At 42.9% G+C, this 22,293-nt stretch overlaps 1 protein-coding gene across 1 annotated transcript in view; it reads right to left on the reverse strand.

The window, feature by feature from the left end:
• Nucleotides 1-12,340: 12,340 nt before the first annotated feature.
• Nucleotides 12,341-22,293, reverse strand: part of zzef1 (zinc finger, ZZ-type with EF hand domain 1) — a 29,969-nt gene continuing 20,016 nt past the window's right edge. The window contains exons 46-54 of the mRNA XM_075486424.1: nucleotides 22,119-22,254; nucleotides 21,554-21,913; nucleotides 21,313-21,456; nucleotides 20,975-21,143; nucleotides 20,761-20,859; nucleotides 20,486-20,651; nucleotides 19,302-19,452; nucleotides 17,066-17,137; nucleotides 12,341-14,722 (exon numbers count right to left, since the gene is read on the reverse strand). Coding sequence (XP_075342539.1) covers nucleotides 14,642-14,722; nucleotides 17,066-17,137; nucleotides 19,302-19,452; nucleotides 20,486-20,651; nucleotides 20,761-20,859; nucleotides 20,975-21,143; nucleotides 21,313-21,456; nucleotides 21,554-21,913; nucleotides 22,119-22,254 — 1,378 coding nt within the window. The 3' untranslated portion in view covers nucleotides 12,341-14,641. The remainder of the gene's footprint in view (nucleotides 14,723-17,065; nucleotides 17,138-19,301; nucleotides 19,453-20,485; nucleotides 20,652-20,760; nucleotides 20,860-20,974; nucleotides 21,144-21,312; nucleotides 21,457-21,553; nucleotides 21,914-22,118; nucleotides 22,255-22,293) is intronic.

Raw genomic sequence — 22,293 nt, forward strand, 5'->3', positions numbered from 1 at the left:
TCCTGCTTCCCCCTGTTTTCATTTGGACAATAATAAACTAAACCTTTTCTCCTTTACCCACCTCTTGAGTTTGTTGTCTGCATTGTGGGTCCAATTAGGTGCCTGAACATGACAGAACGATCTGGCCACAACAAGGACCCCGCAGACACCAGCTCTGACTTACCTCAAGCTGAGAGAGCCCTACGCCAGCAAGGAATAGCCATTGGTCAACATGAGCACAACATTTACTCTCTGTTTGAGAACAGTCAGACCCTCGCTCGTCAAGTCTCTGAACTCACTGCTCAGGTTTCTGCTCTTCTTTCTCATCAATCCTCAGGTCCGCCCTTGGTTTCGGCTCTCCCTGCAGCCACAGCCTCAGCTGCACCGTTGTTACCAGATTCCCGAGCCACGGACCCAGAGCCATATTCAGGTCAGCCCAGTCGTTGTCGAGGTTTTTTGTTCCAGTGCTCCACCGTTTTTCAATTGAAAGCTTCCTCATTTTCTTCTGAAACTTCTAAGATCCAGTACATCTGTGGTCGGCTAAGGGGCCGGGCGCTGGCATGGGCTGAAGCTAGATTTTCCCGGTGCTCCTTTAGCGACATCACTTTTGACAACTTTTTGAGAGAATTTAAGGGAGTTTTTGACCACCCTGATTACCAGTTTGATGCCTCCATGCGATTAATGAATCTCTCCCAGGGGCAATGTCTAAAGATGAGCCCCCTGATTTGGAATCTCTAGTTGCACTAACTAACAAGATTGGCAACCGTCTGCGTGCCCATCGTCAGGGGAAATTCACTCCCAATCCAGTTGCCAGACCACAATTTCCAGTTGCTTCTCCTATAAATGTGCCTTTTTCAGCCCTTCCTGCACCTCCACCCCTGAACTCACCTGAGGAGCCCATGCAGCTTGATCGAGCTCATCTCGCCCCGGAGGAGAGGCTACGACGTTGCCGGGCGGGTGAGTGCCTTTACTGTGGAAAGAGGGGACATTTCCTAGCTTTCTGTCCAGTTCGCCCAAAAGACCAGGCCCGTCAGTAGCTTTGGGGGTTCTGGTGGGCCAAACTCAATCCCCCTCTATTTCTAAGTCTCGTTACCAGTTTTCTGCTACTCTCTGTTTTCGAGCGTTGTCTGTGCCGCTCCTGGCTCTGGTGGATTCTGGGGCCGAGGAGAATTTTTTGGACCAGCAGATGGCTGTACAGGCCGGCATTATACTGGAACCCTTGAAGAGGCCTCGTTCTGCTCTGGCTGGGGATGGACGCCTCTTAGCTCATGTCACTCACCGAACGGAACCACTCTCACTCATCCTGTCTGGTAATCACAGAGAAACAATCCAGTTTAATGTTATCTCATCTCCCTCAACTCCATTAATCCTTGGCTACCCGTGGTTAGCACAACACAATCCACACATCGATTGGGCTAAAGGGAGGGTTACTGGATGGAGCGCATTCTGTCACGCAACCTGTCTGAAATCTGCTCTTTCTCCAGCAAGCTCACATCTCTCCTCTCCAGATCCACCTCCGGACCTTCCTGACGTCAGTTTGGTCCCAGAGGTTTACCACGACTTAAAGGAGGTATTTAGCAAGGTCAAGGCTCTCTCTCTTCCCCCTCATCGACCATATGATTGTGCTGTTGATTTGCTTCCCGGAGCTCCACTGCCTTCCAGCCGCCTCTACAACCTGTCCAAGCCAGAGTATGGGGCCATGGAGACCTATATCAAAGACTCCCTTGCTGCAGGTATAATCCGGCCCTCTTCTCCTGTGGGAGCCGGTTTCTTCTTTGTTTCTAAGAAAGATTCCTCATTGAGACCCTATATTGACTTCTGCGGTCTAAATCAAATCACTGTCAAGAATAAATACCCCTTACCCTTGATCGATGCAGCCTTTACCTCCCTACAGGGAACTACTGTGTTCTCTAAACTGGACCTTCGTAACGCCTACCATTTGGTGAGGATCAAGGAGGGAGACGAATGGAAGACTGCTTTCAACACCCCATTAGGTCATTTTGAGTATCTGGTGATGCCTTTTGGCCTCACCAATGCCCCAGCAGTTTTTCAGGCTCTAATAAATGACGTCCTCAGAGATTTCTTGAATAGATTCGTGTTTGTCTATCTAGACGATATTCTAATTTACTCCCGGTTACTAGAGGAACATCAAGAGCATGTCCATCTGGTTCTGCAACGGCTGTTGGAAAACATTATTCGTCAAGGCAGAGAAGTGTGTATTCCATGCCAAGAGAATTAGTTTTCTGGGTTTTATCTTTGAGGTGGGACAATTTAGGACAGATCCAGAAAAGGTGAGAGCAGTGGCAGAATGGCCAGTCCCAGAGAACAGGAAGCAGTTGCAAAGGTTCCTGGGGTTTGCAAACTTTTACCGGCGATTCATTTGGGATTTCAGCCGTGTCACTGCCCCACTAACTCGTCTCACCTCCTCCTCTGTACAGTTCCACTGGACCCCAGAAGCAGACCAGGCCTTCTCCAAGCTCAAGCACCTGTTCACCTCTGCACCCATTCTGATCCAGCCCGACACTACTAAACAGTTCATTGTGGAGGTGGATGCTTCTGATGTAGGTGTTGGGGCTGTGCTTTCCCAGACACGAGGACAGGAGAATAAACTCCACCCCCGTTGCCTTCTTCTCTCTTGCCGGTTGACCCCTGCCAAGAGAAATTATGATGTGGGGAATCGGGAGCTGCTAGCGGTTAAGATGGCACTTGAGGAGTGGAGACACTGGCTGGAGGGATCTGAGCTGCCATTTGTGGTCTGGACAGATCATAAAAATCTAGCATTCAGTCAGCTAAGCGCCTCAATTCTCGGCAGACTCGTTGGGCCCTCTTCTTCAGTCGGTTCATCTTCACACTTACATACCGACCTGGTTCCCGCAACGTGAAGCCAGATGCCCTCTCTCTGCAGTTCACATTAGAAGAGGCTTCCGCTGAGCCTGTATCCATCCTACCTGCCGGCCAGGTGTTGGCTCCTATAACATGGGAGATCGAATCTCAGATCCAAGAGGCACAACGGACTCAGCCAGACCCTGGTGGAGGTCCCCCTAATCGGCTGTTTGTCCCAGATTCTGTTCGTTCCCCCGTTCTTCAGTGGGTACATGCAAGTAAATTCTCTTGCCATCCAGGACTCAATCGTACCTTATCTCTCCTCAAATGACACTTCTGGTGGCCAACTATGAATAAGGATACCAGATCCTATGTGCAAGCCTGTTCCCACTGTGCCCGTGGTAAGGCTCTCCATTCACCCCCTGCCGGTCTGCTCCGTCCTCTCCCTGTTCCTGGTCGCCCATGGTCCCACATAGCTGTCGACTTTGTCACCGGCCTCTCGGAGTCTCAAGGTAATACGGCTATACTAACAATTGTTGACCGCTTCTCTAAAGCAGCACATTTTATTTCCATCCCCAAACTACCCACTGCCAAGGAGACTGCCGAATTACTTACCACCCATGTTGTTCGTCTCCATGGTATTCCAGCCGACATCGTCTCTGACCGCGGACCCCAGTTCACATCACAGGTATGGCAAGCTTTCTGTCATGGCCTAGGTGCCTCAAGTAGTTTGACTTCTGGTTATCACCCTCAGACTAATGGACAGACCGAACGGGCTAACCAGGATTTAGAAGCCTCTCTCCGCTGTGTTACTGCCTCCAATCCTTCAGCTTGGAGCGCCCTCCTCCCATGGGTTGAATATGCCCATAATTCTCTGGTCTGCTCTGCCACAGGTTTGTCACCTTTCGAGGCTTCACTTGGTTACCAACCACCTTTGTTTCCCTCCCAGGAAGAGGAATTGTCTGTTCCCTCAGTCCAGCACCACCTCCGCCGCTGCCATAACATCTGGAACAGAACCCGGACCATCCTCCTCCAATCCTCTGCCAAGACCAAACTGGCAGCTGACAAACACCGGATCCCAGCCCCCCAATATAACCCAGGTCAGTCAGTTTGGTTATCTTCCAAGAACATTCCTCTCAAAACCAACTCTCGTAAACTTTCCCCCCCCGTTACCTGGGTCCTTTCAAGATCGTCAAGATAATTAATCCATCTGCTGTCCGTCTCAAACTTCCCAAGGCCCTTCGCATCCACCCCACCTTCCATGTGTCTCAGTTAAAGCCTGTCCACTGCAGCGACCTTTGCCCTCCTACCGATCCCCCTCCTCCCCCCCCGGATTATTGATGACCAGCCTGCTTTTACAGTGCACAGGCTCCTGGATGTGCACCGCAGGGGCCTGCAATATTTAGTGGACTGGGAGGGATATGGGCCAGAGGAGCGGTCTTGGGTCTCTCATCCTGGACCCTGTGATGGTGAGACAGTTCCATGTAGCCAACCCTACCAAACCTGGGGGTCACCAGGAGGCTCCCCATTAAGGGGGGGGGGGTACTGTAAGGATTCCAGTTTGTCTCCCTCTTGTGGAGCTATCTTGTCTGTCTCTAGGGGAGCTGGGAGGAGTTGGAGCCACTCACCTGTAATCCATTAACCATCAGGACTCAGGATAAAGGACTGGCTCACTTCTCACTCGTCGCCAGATCGTTAAGGTCCCTGTGAGCGTAACGTCTAGCCCCTATGCCTGTAAAGATCACTAACTCTGTTTTGCTCTGCTCAGCTCAGCTCCTTGTGGATTCAGCTTCATCTATCCTGGAACCTGGAAGGAGGATTACATCAAACCTGGAAGGAGGATTACATCTAACTTGAAGGAGGATATCACTTCAACCTTGGAACTTGGAACCCCCATGTAATCTCCTGCAGACAGCCCCGGTGTTCCTGCTTCCCCCTGTTTTCATTTGGACAATAATAAACTAAACCTTTTCTCCTTTACCCACCTCTTGAGTTTGTTGTCTGCATTGTGGGTCTAATTAGGTGCCTGAACATGACAGATGGAGATTTGTGTAGGGAGCTGTGGGATCCAATTTCTGCCAGGGAGGTACAGGAGGCGATCTTGTCACTTCAGAATGGTAAAACTCCAGGCCCTGATGGGTTCACTGTTGAGTTTTTTTTTTGTTTGTTTGTTTTTTTTAGCTACTCTCAGCCACCATTGCTCCAGCCCTCCAAAGAATGTAGAATGAATCCTTTGCTGAGGGCCGCCTGCCTCCAACCCTGTCGGAGGCCTCTATTTCTCTCCTGCTTAAGAGTGATAAAGACCCTCTTATGTGCGGTAGGTATAGGCCCATTTCTCTCTTAAATGTGGATCTAAAGATCCTGTCAAATTCTAGCCCAGCGCCTACAGCAGGTTCTGGCAAAAATAATATCAACTGACCAAACAGGTTTCATGCTTGGAAGGCACTCATTTCATAACACAAGGAGGCTCTTAAATATCATTAGTGCTCCCAGTTCGACCACCCCAGACGTGATTATCTCACTGGATGCAGAGAAGGCCTTCGACAGGGTGGAGTGGAACTTCCTTTTTTTTTTTTTTCTCTCTTGCAGAAATTTGGTTTCACCCCAGAATTTATATCTTGGATCACATTGCTTTACGCTAACCCAGTCACCTCCGTCCACAAAAATGGACTCCAGTGCGACCCTTTTCCCCTTTATCGTGGAACCAGACAGGGCTGCCCTCTTTCCCCCCTCCTTTTTGCCATAGCTATTGAACCTCTGGCCATCTGGCTGCGTCAGGAGGGTGGGTTTGAGGGCATCACCAGAGCTGGTACAGCTCATAAATTATCATTGTATGCTGATGACCTCCTTTTATAGATGTCGAATCCAGCTGTTTCTCTCCCCGTGGTTCTGAACATCTTAGAAAAATGTGGGTCCTATTCAGGTTATAAGCTTAACTTCCACAAGAGCGAACTTTTCCCCATCAACTGTCTGGCCAGAAATATCCCCCCTGCATTTTTCCCTTTCAAATATACTACAGATGGATTTAAATACTTTGGGGTGCACGTTACAAATCCAATTAATCAACTTTTTTCCCAAAATTTTACTCCTCTCCTTGAGAGGTGCGAGCTAGACTTTGACAGATGGTCTGGTCTCCCTCTTTCCCTGGTGGGTTGTGTTAGTTTAGTTAAAATGGTCGTTTTACCCAAGTTTTTATATCTCTTTTCACATATCCCTGTCCTTATTAAAAAGTCCTTTTTTAGATTGCTCGATCAATTAATAAGTTCCTTACTCTGGGGCAATAAAAATCCACGCATCAGAAGATCAGTCCTGCAGCTCCCAAAGGCTCTTGGTGGCTTAGCAGTGCCAAATTTCTTACACTACTACTGGTCCTGTAATGTTCATAAACTTTTATACTGGATTACCAACACAGCAGATGAAGAACGTCCTGCTTGGGTGGATATGGAACTAGCATCTTATAAGCTTTCCCTTCACTATCTGGTGTGCTCCCTTTGACTGCCTCCAACTTTACCTCAAACCCAGTGGTAACTAATTCTGTTAAAGCGGCAGTCGGCAACTTTTTTTTAGTCATATTAGCTTGAACTGTCATGGGATTCTGGAAGTAGAATATTAAATAGGCTGTTTAGGAAAAATAACGAAATCTGTAGCTCCCTCTGAAGCCTGTAATCATGCTTACAAAAACCGAGCGCTCCCGGCTGTTTTTAACCAATCACGTTAGAGTGGAGGAATCCTACCTGTCAATCACAGCTTGTGCACACGCTGCTGAGCGTGAGTCTGCCCCAGCTTGTGTGCGCTCACACTGGTGTGAACTCACGTGCACAACCTCGTCCACAGAGGGGGAGGGGTTTGGGGGGCGATTCGGAGCTTGTTAGAGGTTCGGGGAGGGACCTGAAAGTTGTGTCAGTTCGAATTTTCCGACTTTAGACTCGCAATTTTGAAAACTTGCCGACTGCAGCTTTAAAATCTGGATTCAAATTCGGAAAAGCCTGGGCCTCCATAGAGCGTCAGAACTCTCCCCCATTGTAAACAATCACGTATGTCTGCCCTCTTGCACTAATTTGACTTTAGGACTATTTATTTATTTATATTTTATTTACTTTCTTTTTTCATTGTTTTTTTTTTAAATGTTTTTAAAAAATTTTTTAAACATTTTTATTTTAAATTTACTAGTTTACTTTGTCATTTTCCATATTCATGTGTTTGTTGTATGTGTTTTGTACTGTTTATATGTTGATATTGAATTCGTAGAACTGTTCTCTGTTGCGTGGGGTGGGATTGTGGGAGGGATAAAAAACTGGGGAAAGATTATAGAATGGAAGGCTTCTCTGTTACACTGTACTGCTACACACCTGTGAAATGGCTTCCAATAAAGAAAGTCTATAAAAAAAAAAAAAGCTACTGATTCTGTGGACATCTTGGGCTGCTCCACATGCACTGCTGTTTTGAGCTCCATCCATTGATTTTCTATCATCTTTAGATGATGGGCGGGGGGGGGGGGTGGCCATAATAAAGCCTTAGCAATCCCCTCCTGAGGTAGTCCATTTTATAATTTGAGGTGTATTTTATGATCTCATAGCCTCTTTTCACCTTTTTGCAGCCAGTATAAGATGTGCTTTCAGAAACTGTTCATTCCAAGCTCAGGAAAAGCCCAACCCCTCTGCACAACATTTGCAGAGGTTTTGGTTTTGGGAAATTCTGCACCTTTTTCTTCCCTCTAACATATCTTTACTGATTGCATTTATATTATCTGTAAGGTTTCCTTAATGAATCAGGCTTGTTTACATGTTTATTTTTTGCAAACTTGTGATGCTGAGTATGAAGGTTCTTCTATGAAGGTTATTGTTTGTTTCTTTTGCTGGCAAACAATGGTTTTTATTTGCCTGCTCAATAATCTGAGCAGCCACCTGAAAACAATTTGCATTGATAAAACTTTGAAATTTAAATCATATCAAAGCTGCCCCCCCCCCCCCCAATCTTGATTTAAGTGTTGAAATGTATGTTTCATCTATGATTTTAGGGCTTTTTAAGACAGGTTCATCTCGTACATAATTATTCATGTTCACAGAACTTTTGATTAGGGAAGTCCAAATAAGAGATTTGTCTTCTTCATCAGGACTAAAAGTATCCATAATGTGAATAATTACATGTTTGGTTGAAGAGCTGTTTAAAGCCCAGGTTCTTCAACCAAACGTGTCATGTAGATTTAAATTAAGAGCAAGGTTATGGGTGAATCTCCAGGAAATTGATAGAAGTGAATTTAATGTTGCGTAACTAATCACATAGTTGCACAGCAGAAGCGATGAGATTCCTCCTCGAGGAATGAGATGCCAAAGAGACAGGTGGACATTAGCATAAAGGGGGTGGGTGTTCAATTTGTATTCTAAATGTTCACTCTAACTTAACTCTAAACTGACTAAAACTTTCAGTCACAAGTCAGCACATTTGAGCCATTAAGCTGACACTTAAATACTTTCTGATGAAAAGCTAATAAAAAGACTTGAGAGACAGCAGTTCTTGTGCATTTTGTGGAATGGAGGAAAAACAACTGAGCAAACAGCCGACTAATTTGTTTTGGTTAAAGAAGCTCACCTAGCAGACACTGTTCACTCTGTACAATGAGACAGAAGATGTGCTTTTTGTAGATTCAAATAGGGAGATAACAAATTTGGGAACAACTGCCTGAATCCACTCCAAAGCTCATTTCTTATATTATTCATAATTTTCATCACTTTTATTTTCAGCAACTTAAGTACGGAGGATTTAAATCTCAAAGGTAATAGCACCATAGCCTCATCGAATTCATCACATAGATGCATAGAAGTGCCTTAAAGCTTGTTTAGAAAAAAAAGAGTGTTAGGCAGCTATACCCTTTTTTCAGACTGTTATATTCAAAATTCAAAATATTTAATAACACATTAAAAGAAGCTTGGGTTCGTTCAGGGAGAAAGCTATTCAAAAGCTTCATTGTTCTTTCTCTTCAACAATGGCCCTGACCAAAAGTCAGTGAGTCAGTCCATCATCTGATGTCTTCAAGCGAATATGGCTTTTAGTGGCCAGCTGCGATCCCGGGTTGGGGGATAAACATACCGCCTTCCATTTGACACAGACTCGATGCACAGCAGGGCAGTCCATCTCTTCTTTTCTCCTTCACATTAGAGCTCCTGTCTCCTTTTAGTCATACACAGCTCTCACCCTAATGATCCTGATTAGTTAACACGCTTGGCTCCAGGGCTGTCATGCTGAAAGCCCCAGCTATCCATTATAGTCCAACTTTTCCTGGTGCCACAGGTGGCTGTTCCAATAACAGCCCGCCTCTAACCCAGATAGGAGAGAGGCCAGAAATGAGATCAAAAACAGCAAGCTTCTCTCTCCCAGTGCAATCAGACAATGGGATGTGCTAAATATGGGTTTAGGCCTTCGCTGGGTCTTATTCTCGCCGGGTTCTTTAAAGTACCCAATTATCCCCGAGACTCATGAGAGGTGACCCATAACGGCCTCATATCCCAGGAGGGTGAGAGGAAGTAGGTCTCATTATGACAAGGTCAAGGTGGAATTTCCTCCTGCGTGGGAGCAGTTTCAGCGGGTGGGTTGCGGGTTTGGATGAGGTCAAAGGTGCATGAAGAATCAGCAAGAGAAGGTTGATGAATTGACCAGAGAAAAAGTGTGGTACATGATTAGTGAACATGAGCGCTTCAAAAGATGATATAAAGAAGTGAAAGAGTGTGAGAGGGTTTTGTAAATCCTGTAAAAAAAATGTAGACATGTAATTTTATTTCCAAAACATGCTGGTCTTCCACTGGAGAGGCAGCAAAATTTCGCAGAAAAATACATCAGATCTGCGCAGAGCATGGACAAAACAGTATCCTTCGCCAAGGTAAGTAAACTGAAATATATATCCATAACATTTACTACAGTTTTCTTTTCTTGAGTCATATCATTGCTTCCTCTTCTTCTGCAGTAATTTAATGGCACCAGCAGGAAAATGAGCCCCACCTGATGTTTATAGTCCCATATGGTAGGCCGAATTGAGCAATACTTCTTTTATTTAACATATTTTCTCAAAAGTTTGTGGATTTTTCTTTATTTTTTTTTTTAGTTGAAGTTGAAAGCTTGCATTTTATTATTTTTCATGACTTAGAGAGTTTTTAAGTTGAGTTGTGGAGACGCTGTTTGCAGAAATGCGATACAGTATAATGTTTATGACCACTAGTATCCCATGAAAACAGTTGTATTTGACCTTAAAACAAGAAATTCATTTTAAAGACGGAGCTGGTCCTAATTTTTTATACATTTCAACAGCAGCCAATTGACAAACCATGTCACTAAATCTTACACACTGAAGGCTACACAAGGATGGGTCAGTACACCGTCACAGTTGCTAAACTAGAGTGAAGCTATGAGGAACGAGCTTCAGACTGGTGGTGTTATTACAACCAGCGCGACTTGCAATCTAAACGACTGAGGAGGAATTTGATTGTATGCCTTAGAAAAATATGCAAACAACAGAATTTGCATAAGTCTGGTAACAGCAAAGATTCCTCAGCTGGTGAAGGAGGGAGGATCCACAGCAAGTGAGGAAAAAAAAATCTGGATGATTCCAGTGGGCAGCAGTCCCTCAGCTGACCATAACTGCTGGTTTAATACTGTAGTTTCCTAATCTATTTGGATGATCTAAGAGCAGATGGGTATGCATACATGTGTGTGTAGGTGGAGATTATAAATGTGGAGATGCTCGTAGGAGGTTGGTGTAGTGTTGCTGCTGAAGGCAATACTTTGCAAAACATAAATCTGATTCATTTGATGATGGTTTGTGATTCATAAGTGTAAACAGCTGAAGGAGATGATCATGAAAAGCAAACAAAGTCTGAGGCATAATGTTGCTCAGACTTTATGCCTCAGATTTAAAGTCTGTTCAGTGCATATGGCCTCCTGAAACGAGCTCAGTGGATTCAGTGTTTTTGTTCTCTCACCATTTCAGTCACTTCAGATTCGGAAACCACAGCAGTTTTTTGCATTTGTCTTTAGTTGGGTTTCGATTTTACATCCAGCTAGTTGTAATTACTTTAAAGAATTGTGGTGGGAGTTTTCTCTGAAAATCCTATTAAGGTTTGCATATCTTCCTATTACATCTGATGAGAAATGAAACAGAGATCTTTCTATTTTTCTGCCGGCCGGCCACGTGTTTATTTTCTTCTGCAAAAGGGTCAGTCAACACCATTCAGCGTTCATGGTGAGGAAAGGCCCAGGACAAAGGGAATCAAAATCATTTATACCTGAGGAAGGGGCGGGTTGGGGTGTGTCTCACTTCTCTGAAACACAATTAGTGTGTCTCGGCACATGGTACATCAAGCAAATGGTGATGTGGATTGGAAAGTCTGTTGTGGGGTTTCTAAAGCATTTCTAAGAGACAGAATTTACCATTACAGAATCTAGTCTTAATATTCTAGCTAAATGTTTGATCATTGTATGCATAAATTCTGCAGGTTTTATATCCGCTAAAACTATCTAAAGAAACATCCAAACCAGGGGCAATTTCCATCCTATTAAGTCCAAACATTATTCACTCTAGTTTTTACATTTCTGATGAGTGACAATAAGACTTTCTTTTCTTCACGGGTCTTACAAATGTTCTATATGATCTGAACTTTGTTTTCCACATTCAAAGTAATAAAACTTCAAGCTAGAGTCGAATAAACTGAAAAAATTAATCAAGAGTTGCTAAGTATATTCCCTGCCTGTCTGCTGTCTGTGTTCTGGACCTTATTTGGTTGAGAAAATGATGAAATAAATAAGTGTTTGAACAGAGTTTCAAACGGTATGCGACTCATCAAAGAATAAATATTTTTCTCACAAACTAAACCTAGACCATTTAGACGTACATAAATGGAGTGTGACAGGGAGACATGCTGGTATGACTGAAATATCTTTTTGAAATCTTCACTACTTTGAAGTAACTCAGAAAAATAAGAATGATGAAATTATTTCAAATGAGTTTTTAATAAACTATGAAACTTATTTCATAGATCTGTTCCAACACTACTTTGACTGTAACCCAAATCACCCATTTGTAATCTCTCAGCAAAGTAACCGTTTCAAAAAGGGCACCTCATTAACACGAAGACATTCCAGTAACTGTAAGCCTTTTCTCTTTTGTCTTCACAGCTGCTGCTTTCACCTTGGCAGAATGGGAGCGATGGAAACCTGCATGAACCACTAAAAAGAAGCAGGAGACAGAGCCGAGTCAGAGGAGGCAGGAGAGCTGAGTCACTCCTATGTGGGGGTTCTGGTGGCGCAGAGGGGCACTGAATCATCCAGAGCCTTATTGAATATTTCCTCCATCTGATGTAATTATCGCCCCAGTGATCATCCCTCCCATCATCAGCAGTGTCCACGTTTTACAGGCAGGAGGTCCAGGGGCTGAGTGGACCTTTGAGGTAAAAATCAAGCAGTGACTGAGTAAATGGGGAACATCAATCCATTATTTTCTGTGGCACAGAAATTCACTGCAGAGCCCACACACAAACAAAGATGACAGGCGTTGTCATATTCAAGTCATTTCTGATTTTATTAGAAATGGATCCGATTTCAACCCAAGCAGTTGTTTCGTTTTACCGTCAGAGTGCCATGCATACAAAATCAGAGTCAAAGTGTCCAACTGTTAGTGCCTCAGAAAGTTTTCTTTTTTTTTTTTCAAGGGGTTGATATCAAAGTCTTTTTCCTGTGCAATTAATATTCACAGATATGTACATTCAATTTAGACAGCGTCAAATCAAGCATCATTTCAAAAAGAAACCAACATTAAAAGTAAAAAGTTACAAAAAAATTCAAATTAAACAATATAGTTCTCTCTTAAAATATCATTAATAACATGAGTTAAATTATGATTGCTTCATTTTGAACCATAGGCACATCGTAGATAGGTGAGGCGTCATGGAAGCCAAATGGAGGCCATGCATCTCCTCGTCTCCTCACTGCAGCTGATGTTTGTGTAAACAAAACCATTGAGCTATCCTGCAGCCCATGTTGGGACCATTTCAGAAAAAAAAACAAAAAAGAAAGAAAGAAAAAAGAAACTGGTGTAAATGTTTCCTTATCACAGGGTAGCCAACTGATATGTGGAAAACTAGAATCAACTCATCCGGGAGCGCTTTCAGAGATGTTTTTATGGCTCACAATGATCGGTTTCTTTGGTATAAAACTACCAGGATTTCCTACCACTAAAAGAATGAAATGTTTGCAGTAATGACTGGAAAACAGATCCTCATCTTCGCATGCTCCACAAAACTGGCAATTACATTTATCAGCACGATTACTCGTCTAGGAAAGCGAAAGTATATGACGGATGTGGCTACAGGTACATCTAGGCATTAATTAGATGTGGGGTTAGAGTGATGTGAATAAAAGTTGTGTTACATATTTAAAAGGTTAACTATGGCATTAGAAGAGGTGAAAGAGTCCGGTACATAGAATCAAACTATCAGAGATTACTTTTGAGTTAAGAAATATTCACGCATAGGTGACGTGTTAACACCTCACTGTGTGTGGCCTTGCGTGACATGTCATTCAATTCAAAGAGAATGAGAGAGTGCAGCGTGAAAGCCTGAAATGTTTACATGTGAATCCTGCCTTTCTAGTGAACAGGAGGATTAAGGTGTCAAAGGCATTAAAACTGTATGTTTAACCATTTCATTTTGAGATCCAGAGAATCAGCATTGCTTCATCACTTGTGTTGTTCCACACAGCCGCTTTTTACTGTAACACAAGTTAGGGGGAACAAATGTTTAACTCAGCTTTTCACTCAAAGCAATGAAAATAAATCCAGACTGTTGAAACTAAACATAAAATGATAGTGTCAATAAATAAATCTCTGGATAAAACTGAAGGCCTTTAAGAGATTAAGCATTTCTCTATGGAGTATTTTTTGCTGTTATAAGTTATTGACCATCATGTGAAATCACACTGGTGCCTAACAGGCACAAATATCTTGATAGATTAACATTGAAAGATGTATAAACACTTTTCCCTCAGGTGTAATGTTCATTTTCATCCAATGCAAACAATATGGCTATTCTACCACTGTCACCGGTTCCGTAGTGGGTCTCAGTCTCCCACTTACAGAGATCAGATGAGGCTTTTGGATATTTATGGAGATTGATTAATCCTTGCTGTCATTGAAAGCCCTAAAAAATACCATCATCTGTTTTTTTCTGTCTGAAAAGTAAAGCAGTGAATGGGGAAGGAGGGGGAAGAGCGAAAAAAAAAAGAAAAAAGAAGGGGACAACAAAGGAAGGAGTGGAATGAGTTACTAGGCCATTACTTTCACTCCGTGGTGACTAATGAGACTCCTATGTCCTGGACAGTATTTTTAGGATGCTCTACATGTCTACTGAGACATGCAAGTTGCCAAGGTGACCTGTTTTCACCATGAACAACTACGTAATCCAGAGTGGCTCCTGTTCAGGAGGGGAAAAGGCAAGGAAAATAGAAATACACTTCCCGTTGAAGGTTGCAAATTTGGCACACCTCATGTCCTTTAGCACAGCGTCTTTAAGTAAAAAGAAAATAAACCCAACAAACTCCTTTTCAGTAAAAGCACATGCTGATATACTGGATTCACCTAAGGCAAAAAGATTGTGAATAAGTGTGGAAAGTGCTCTGTGGGTGCCCCGTCCACATGTTATCTGTGGTGTGGAGAGACAGATTCAGAGGGGTCCTGTTAGAAGAAAAGCACTGCATGGTGAGGGAAGTTTCTCCCTCTAAATGCTCCGATGAACCCGACCAGCTGAGTCAGGACGAGTCCCTTCCAGGATGCCCTCCCCTGTTTTTATCTGGAGACCTCTCATGGGGACATGTTGAGTAGCTTGGTGGATTTATTGGGGTAATTGATAGCCAGGCTGATGGCAGCGATGTTCTTCAGGGCCTGCACAACAATAAAAAAAAAAAAAAAGAAAAAAAAGGAGAATGAGAATAAAATTCACGGGCATTGGAGCAGGAGGAAAAGAATTGAGCAGAGACAGTTTCTCATAACCACTGGGAGCACCAGATCAAAACCTCCTTTTGATCCAAACTTGGTGCAAGATCACAAAATAAACACTTTACTTTATAGATTACCACTTACAGGAAATAAATATAATCTTCAAAATTTAGTCTGATCAGTAAAGAGACAAAATATTTCAATTCATCAGGTAGATGTCTGGCTTTAGTTTCTTTGGATTATAATGCAGCAGTGTTTCCTGCAGGAAATTGCTTAGTCAAGGTGGTGAGTCGTCGGCCGGGACCAGGGGTTTTGCGCGGATAGCGTTCTGTCGGGGGGGGGGGGGGGGGGTACTTGGAATGGGACGGGGGCTGTTAAAGCAATAACGAAGCTGTTTAAGAGCTGTAACACTTTTTTATTTACATTACAACCAGTAGGTGTCGCAATTCAATGTTATCAATGCTGTCTTTTAATGTCTGAGCCTGGCAAAGCATTATTACTTCGGTTTAAAAAAAAAGAAATAAATAAATTTAAAAAAAAAATTTTTTTGGGAACGTTGGCAAGGCGGCAGTGCGAGTTTGCTAAGGCGGCCGCCTTGACTATAATGCGCTGCGGGAAACACTGATGCAGAATGAAGCTGTAGGATGGTTAAGCATATCTTAGACGTTTTGTTGACTAATGTGTGCTAACGTTACCATCTACTAAAAATATCTTGTGTACAAGTTATACATCTCGTTTAAGAAAGCCACCCGATTCTACATCATTTTCAACGTAGCGCAGAGTTTTGGTGAGGCTCAGACAAAGCGATGGCTTCTTCGGAGCTGCTCGGGTGCAGCTGTTTACACGTCTATCAGGCTGTTGACCTGACGTATATACAGAGGTGATCCTGAGAGAGAAGGGAACTCGACTTATTTTGTTTTTTACATTACAGCAATCTATTGTGGGGTCTTCAGCGCAAAGACGGTCATGCATACACAGCTGTGTCGAGCTGCACTTACAGCTGAACCACTGTCCTTGTCCCAGTAAAAAAGCACAGGAGCAAAGGATGTCTGATGGCGTGACATGGCTGTAAGTGTGAGTAAACATTCAAGACATTCTGCCCATTTTCATTTTTTTCCTCAGAGATCATCGTACATGTAAGTATAGCCCAATTTACTGCACAGGCGTTGTCTTTGTGTTACCTGAGTGGTGGTTTTGTCAGCCTATGCTGCGCCAAGATCAAGATCATATTAGAGTGTTTTTCATTTTATTTGACCCCTTTTCACTTGACCAAGTCATTTTATCCACTTTTAATTCTAATTAATGAAACTTTGACTCCATTAATCTGTTCACTCTCTCCTCTAAAGACATGGTTTATTTATTTCCGATTGTTGTTGATGACGATGCCACATTTTGCACTTTCCATCTTGTGGCTGCTTATTTCAGTCCCTTAAAAAGCATCATCACTAGCATTTCAATAAATGAAATGAAAACCACAAAGTTTAATCCTCTGAACACTACAGTCTGTGTGCTGATGTGGTATAACGTGACCAGAAATAAAATACCACGCCAAGAAAAGGTACAGCATTTGGGAGAGCTTGAAGAAATCCCCCTCGTAGGTGAAGCTGTAATTTTCTGGAAGCCTTTCGAACATTTTCCAGCCGCCTAAATGTGAACCTCAGCCAATTTGCTATTAGACTTTGCATCGTCAATATAATGCTTATGTCTAGTGTGTAGAGTTACCCACGGTTTTGTTTTCAAGCTGACAGGTATTAGGTAACTGCTCAACAGAACCACCCACAATGTTCTTTCACCACCGCACATCCTCTGCTCCTCTGGACCGCCTTCAGGCTCCACTGCTGTATTACGGGGCCCTCGGTACGGGGGACGCTGTGGCTCACTCTGCCACAAATGCTAATAGACTGTAATTATCAAATACATTAGCCATGAGCACGGCCCACACACACATTCAAAGCAAGTGGAAGGGGGTGCCGCGGGATCTGCTAGGTGTCAACAGCTTGGTGATACACAAGCAAAAAAGAGAGAAAAAAAGAAGACTCCAGTCGCGAGCTGACTCACAAGCAACTGAAGACTGCTCAATAAGGGTGACTGCATGGTTAAAAGAGGATTACATAACACTTTAAGGTGCATGGACAACTTCTCTGAGCTACTATCATCCTCACCAGGCACCACTTGACAACTGACAACATTGTAGATGACCTGAGAAAGTCCAGGTGAACGGAAAACTTTGAAATCTAAGATCGTTTAATAGGTATGAGGCGAAAGAGTGAACGAGAGTAAACGTCTTACCATTGCAGTGTGATTGAGGAGCTGCTCGTCAGTGGTCATTGCTAGCAAGTACTCCTGGAGGATGCCCTGTGTCTGGAGAACACAACAAATGTTGGTAAATAATACATCTCCTACACCCAAAAAACTGCATTGGTGCAAAAAACCTTGATAATCTCACAGGCCAGACAACGGTAATGAACAGAGGTAGCTTCCTGACACATGCTAGTCTCAGAAGTTGCATAATGTATTCATTATAGGTTTATTTCCCTGACCACTCGTCATCTCTATCTCTGTCAAACTGAGATGTGGAATGTTGGAAAAGTTCTTCATAATAATAAACAAACTAGAGAGGGCTTCAATCAAAGTGCATCTCTTGGAGAGAAGTACCTCATGTTGCGTAAGCACAAAAACTTGGGCAACACAGATAAAGACTACACACAGAGGCTAAATGGGCTGAGACTGGCCAAATGGAGCTTTAACAGCTCTGGAGACAGAGTCCAGAGCCCTGGTTCACCATTCATCTCACAGCACCCCATATGTTTATGCTGGGGGAAAAATTCGAGGATGATTTGTAGTCGGCAGTGCGTGACATACCATCTTGATTTCTAAATATAACACTTCCTGGGGTAAAGAGTTTACTGAATCTCAGAGGACTTGAGGATAAACTTCAAGTGCTTTCACATAAATGTTTTTGCATGCTAACACCAAATACAGTCACAGAGGATTCAATGACGTATTAACAAAGGCCGCAATTAGCTTCATACAATTTTACAGTATGTCCTTATGGAGCTGTATGTCAACATGGCAGCAGTGGTCATATCTCAAAAAGACACGGGGGCCGCAAGCCTACACCGAATCATATCTTCTTTTTTTTTGGAGGAAGAGGAGGATAGTCACAGTTGGTGAAGCATTACATTTACAAACTTAATACTGATGAAAGTTTTCAATTCTGACATTCCATTTCATGGTGGACTGCATTTAAAAGGTGACTTTAGCTTTAAAGTTAATATGACAAACATTCAGTTCAATCCTTAATTTTCTGAAATAGTGTAACAAAACGGTCATTCTTGGGCTGACTCCAGTTTGCCTTCGCTTCAGTGCTAGAGGTGACGAACAAAGGCAGCAAACACTTTTGTGCTGTGTAAACGACGGTTGACTATGATAATACTCTGCTGGGTGGAGGCGCTAGGATATGTCAGACAGCATCATGTTTCATTGCAGACACAAGACTGCAAAGTCCATGAAGGGCATCAAAGGCTAGCCTGCTGAGTCTGCTACTGCCCCCTGCTGTCTGCCAACACATACTGCCCAAATATAATTCTTTTCTCCCACATGTGTAACAAAGTGGAGCGGTTGTAGATGTATGACAACTCAGCTGATGTCATTTTATTGTCAAGTCAGAAGATTCAGGTTTTTCTGTCCCAAGAGTCTGAGTGAGTTTTTGCTTTTATGGGACTGTCTTGTTTAAGCTACAGATGGGAAGCTCCCCAATGATGAAGTGCTCATAATCCCTGAGATGTCTCTTAATAATTCAAGGCAACTGAAACAGAATGAGAGGCATGCATAGAAAAAAAAAAACAAGGGCCAGCATCTTTTCTTCTCCCAAGCACTTTGCAGGGAGCCTGTGAGGCTCTGTGCTGTCTGGCAGATGGCACGGCAGGGCTTTGGCCCCGAGCCATCACAGAACAGGTGGGCTGTTGGAAAAACATGGTCATCTTACAGAGACAGATATAAACATACAGAAGTAAAGAAGAAAATGTTGAGTGAATTCTCTTCTCACCCCGATTGACATGTGCTGAATATGTTCTTTAAAAGAAAAGGACAGATCTTCCTCAAGGTACGTAGACCAAAAAAAAAAAATGTTTGTACACAAACAACTGTATTGGATCTTCTCTAGTGGTCCGTTTGGATCAATATCTTCGGTTCGGCACACACATGATCCGTGGATTGATTTATGAAAAAAATAAGTTTTTATTTTTTTGCTGATCCAAAAAAATTATCTGATCTGTGACTGATCCGAGAAATGATCCGAACCGTGAGTTTTTTTAATCCGTTGCACCCCTAATCTTCTCTATGTTAAACCTGTTAAGTCAATAAAGCTGTCATCACAGTAGATACAACTAAACAAACAGCTTAAATGTCATGTACAGTAGACACACCTCTTACTTTAACAACAATACCTGTACAACACCAGGTAGTTTCTGTAAATGTGTACAAAACATTTTATACTGGGCATGTGTGCTTATCCATCACTCACCACAGCACGGGCCTCTGCAATAAAGAATAGTTCAGTGAGGGCTCTGTGAAGAGGCAGCAGCACAGTGATACTGGTAGGATCCTGGCTCAGGTTATTTTCCATAGAGATAAAGAGTTGCCACAAAGGTCGCATCAGTGTCAGCTCACAGGCTCTAAAGCACATTTAAAAAGAAGAAATACATGTAAAAAAATAAATAAATAAGAAAAATCAAATGTATGCAGGCACAAGAGGAAGACACTTTGACTTTGGGATAAATTATAATTTATGATCTAAATTCTTACCACTACTAAACTAAGTTAAAACCAACTACTATATGTATCTGGATACACAGCAAATATATTTACACATATTTACAATGATCTGAGACATTATCTGTACTTCTCAGTTAATGTATTTTATTCAAAAATGCCGATTATAGATCCCTGAAAACATTTCAAATACATATAAAATACGTAGGAAATAAAAATACCGTCTTAAAAGTTTTACAAGCAACAAACTTAAAATTCCATCTTGCAAAGTTTAAACACCAAACAATTTAACATCTATTGCCTGTGTGCTTATCAACCTAAGGCTGGCTTTCAAACTACACATGAAAAGACTTTAAATAGAACATACAGTGGACGTACAGAGAAACATTAAAAGAAAATGAAAACAATCCAAATTGTTAGAAGTCTTGGACATACATGACTCTGGGAGAATACATGAAATGTTGGATAACTAAATGCTTAGATTTCAGCTGCAGTGACGCCTTTGCTGTCTATGTTAGCTCTAACTTGCTGTCTATGTTAGCTCTAACTTTTCATAAGTTTGTCATCATGACCAGACGATGGCTGGGTGAGTCTGCACTTATGCAAATTCCTAAACACATACTTTACCTAATCTCCCTGGTGACGAGCAGTACATTTATGAAGGGCTCGATACAAAACCTGTGTGCAAAAGCAATCCAGCACCTCTGGAGGAGACACACTATTGAGCTAAAAATATCCACTCAGCATTCTTAAAAAAAAACTAACCCTGACTTTGGGCCACGTGCATGGGACTTCGATGGGAAGGGTGTTTACTTTACAAATTACTGTGGTTGTGAACAGATAATAATACAAGTCGACAGTGTTATCGTCTTAGAGAAAAATGTGCGAAGCATGAGGAAGAATTAGTGGGTGATAAACAAGTAAGGCAGGACTTACGTCTGGGATTGGCACTGCAGCAGACGGAGCAACAGGTGAATGGCTTTAAGTCGCTGGCTTCCAGTTTGGCGACAGGCCACACCCACTTGCCACTCCCAGATATCAGCCAACGGCAGACGACTGAGTACTCGATCATCGGCTAACATTTGCTTTAGTATCTCAAAACCTGATGACAGATGAACAAAAGCAGGTGACAGAGGATTCAATTTGAAATTTAAGTAAATTTAATTTTTTTACTAAATGGGTCAGGTTAGAGCTGTGGCAAAGAAAAACACCTGTCTGAAAGCGTCCCCTGTGGCCTCCTGTAATGGTGAACTTGTAGCCCCACTCTGTGTTGCTCATGTCTGACATGAACCTGTAGTAAAGAGTATCACCTAAAGGAGAAACCCAGAAGACATCTTAGTAAGCATGACTTCAATATGAACAGTAAAACTGTCTCAAATACAAAAAACTTGAGGAATATTAAAAAAAAAAAAAAATTGTTCTCACCAGGGATCTCGAAGTCAGACCATTTTTGGGGAGATCCACTGAAGTTGTGGACGTCCTGGAGGAAATCACTGCTGCTGGACATGATGAGCTCATCACAGCCTTCCTCTGTGTAACAGCGGGAGTCAAATTTTACAGACAGGTAGATGGCCCCTGGGATGTGCACCTTGTCCTGAATAGAGAATAAGACAAATGCGACGAAAGTTTTCAGACTCAACTGAGAAAGCATACAGAAGTAAACTGAGAGTTCAAAAACAGAAAACATATTGGCATAACCTGACAAAGGTTAAACTAAATGTCAATAGTTACAGCTGATGACGTGGATTAAAAAGTTCACCCACCTCAAAGTTGGTGTTGTTGTCATATGGATGTTTGGACTCTCTGACTTGCACGGCCATACCTGGCTCCTCCATGAACTGGCAAGCAGTGAGAGACAGACTACACAGCATGCTCTGGCTGCAGCCCTTTAACACCCTCTGGAGTATCTGATCATTAACAGAACATCATCACATAAATCGACAAAAACTCCATCAATGTGTCTCGAACTGAAATCAATTCAAACTCTTCGCTCTTCCTCCTTACCTTCTCCCAGAGAAGCCTCTCCTCCAGCTGCATTAACATGTCCAGGATGTAAGCCATGTGTGAGGCCCCGTTCAGTTCCAGGGCCTCCTCACTCAGTGGCGCCTCTGCGGGCCAATCTGCCAGCAGCGAGGCCAGCACGTGGCGAGCGTACAGCGTGGCGATGGCCTGGTTGACTTTCACTAGGTATTGGCGAACTGCTCGATTGCTGCGGACATCCAGTTCTTTGTGCAACAGAGCTGAGCTTTTGGAGCGTCTTTGTTTAGCGTAGCTGAGCTGCAAGTCGGTCTCTGAATTGGTGATGAGCTTCTGAGCGACTACATTGATTTCTTCTGTGGCCTTTTCACAGTGACTGGGTTTAGACTGTTGGAAGAGGGCAATGACGGGGATACACCAAAACTTTGACATATAAAACACATCATCTCCAAATGTCATAGTTGTTCATGTCAATATTAACAATATCCAAAAAAGACATTTTCGAAATGAGATTTATCTTTAATATTTCAAAAGCTCTGAGTAATACTGCACTTTGTAAATTATCAGAAAACAACTTCAAGGCTCAACTTACCATGCAAGACACCACTATCATGTCAGTGTCTACTGCCTTGGTGTTTCTCTCCTCGGAGCGAGGCCGTCTGGACGGTTGCCACTTCTGAGCCAGTGTTCGGATTGTCTCATCGGTTTTTATCTCCTCTCCATCAAATCTGAAAATAAGTTAGTTAAATAGTCTTAAAAAGAAGCCA

The sequence above is a fragment of the Odontesthes bonariensis genome, chromosome 16, assembly GCF_027942865.1.
Source record: "Odontesthes bonariensis isolate fOdoBon6 chromosome 16, fOdoBon6.hap1, whole genome shotgun sequence".
Classification (NCBI taxonomy): Eukaryota; Metazoa; Chordata; class Actinopteri; order Atheriniformes; family Atherinopsidae; genus Odontesthes; species Odontesthes bonariensis.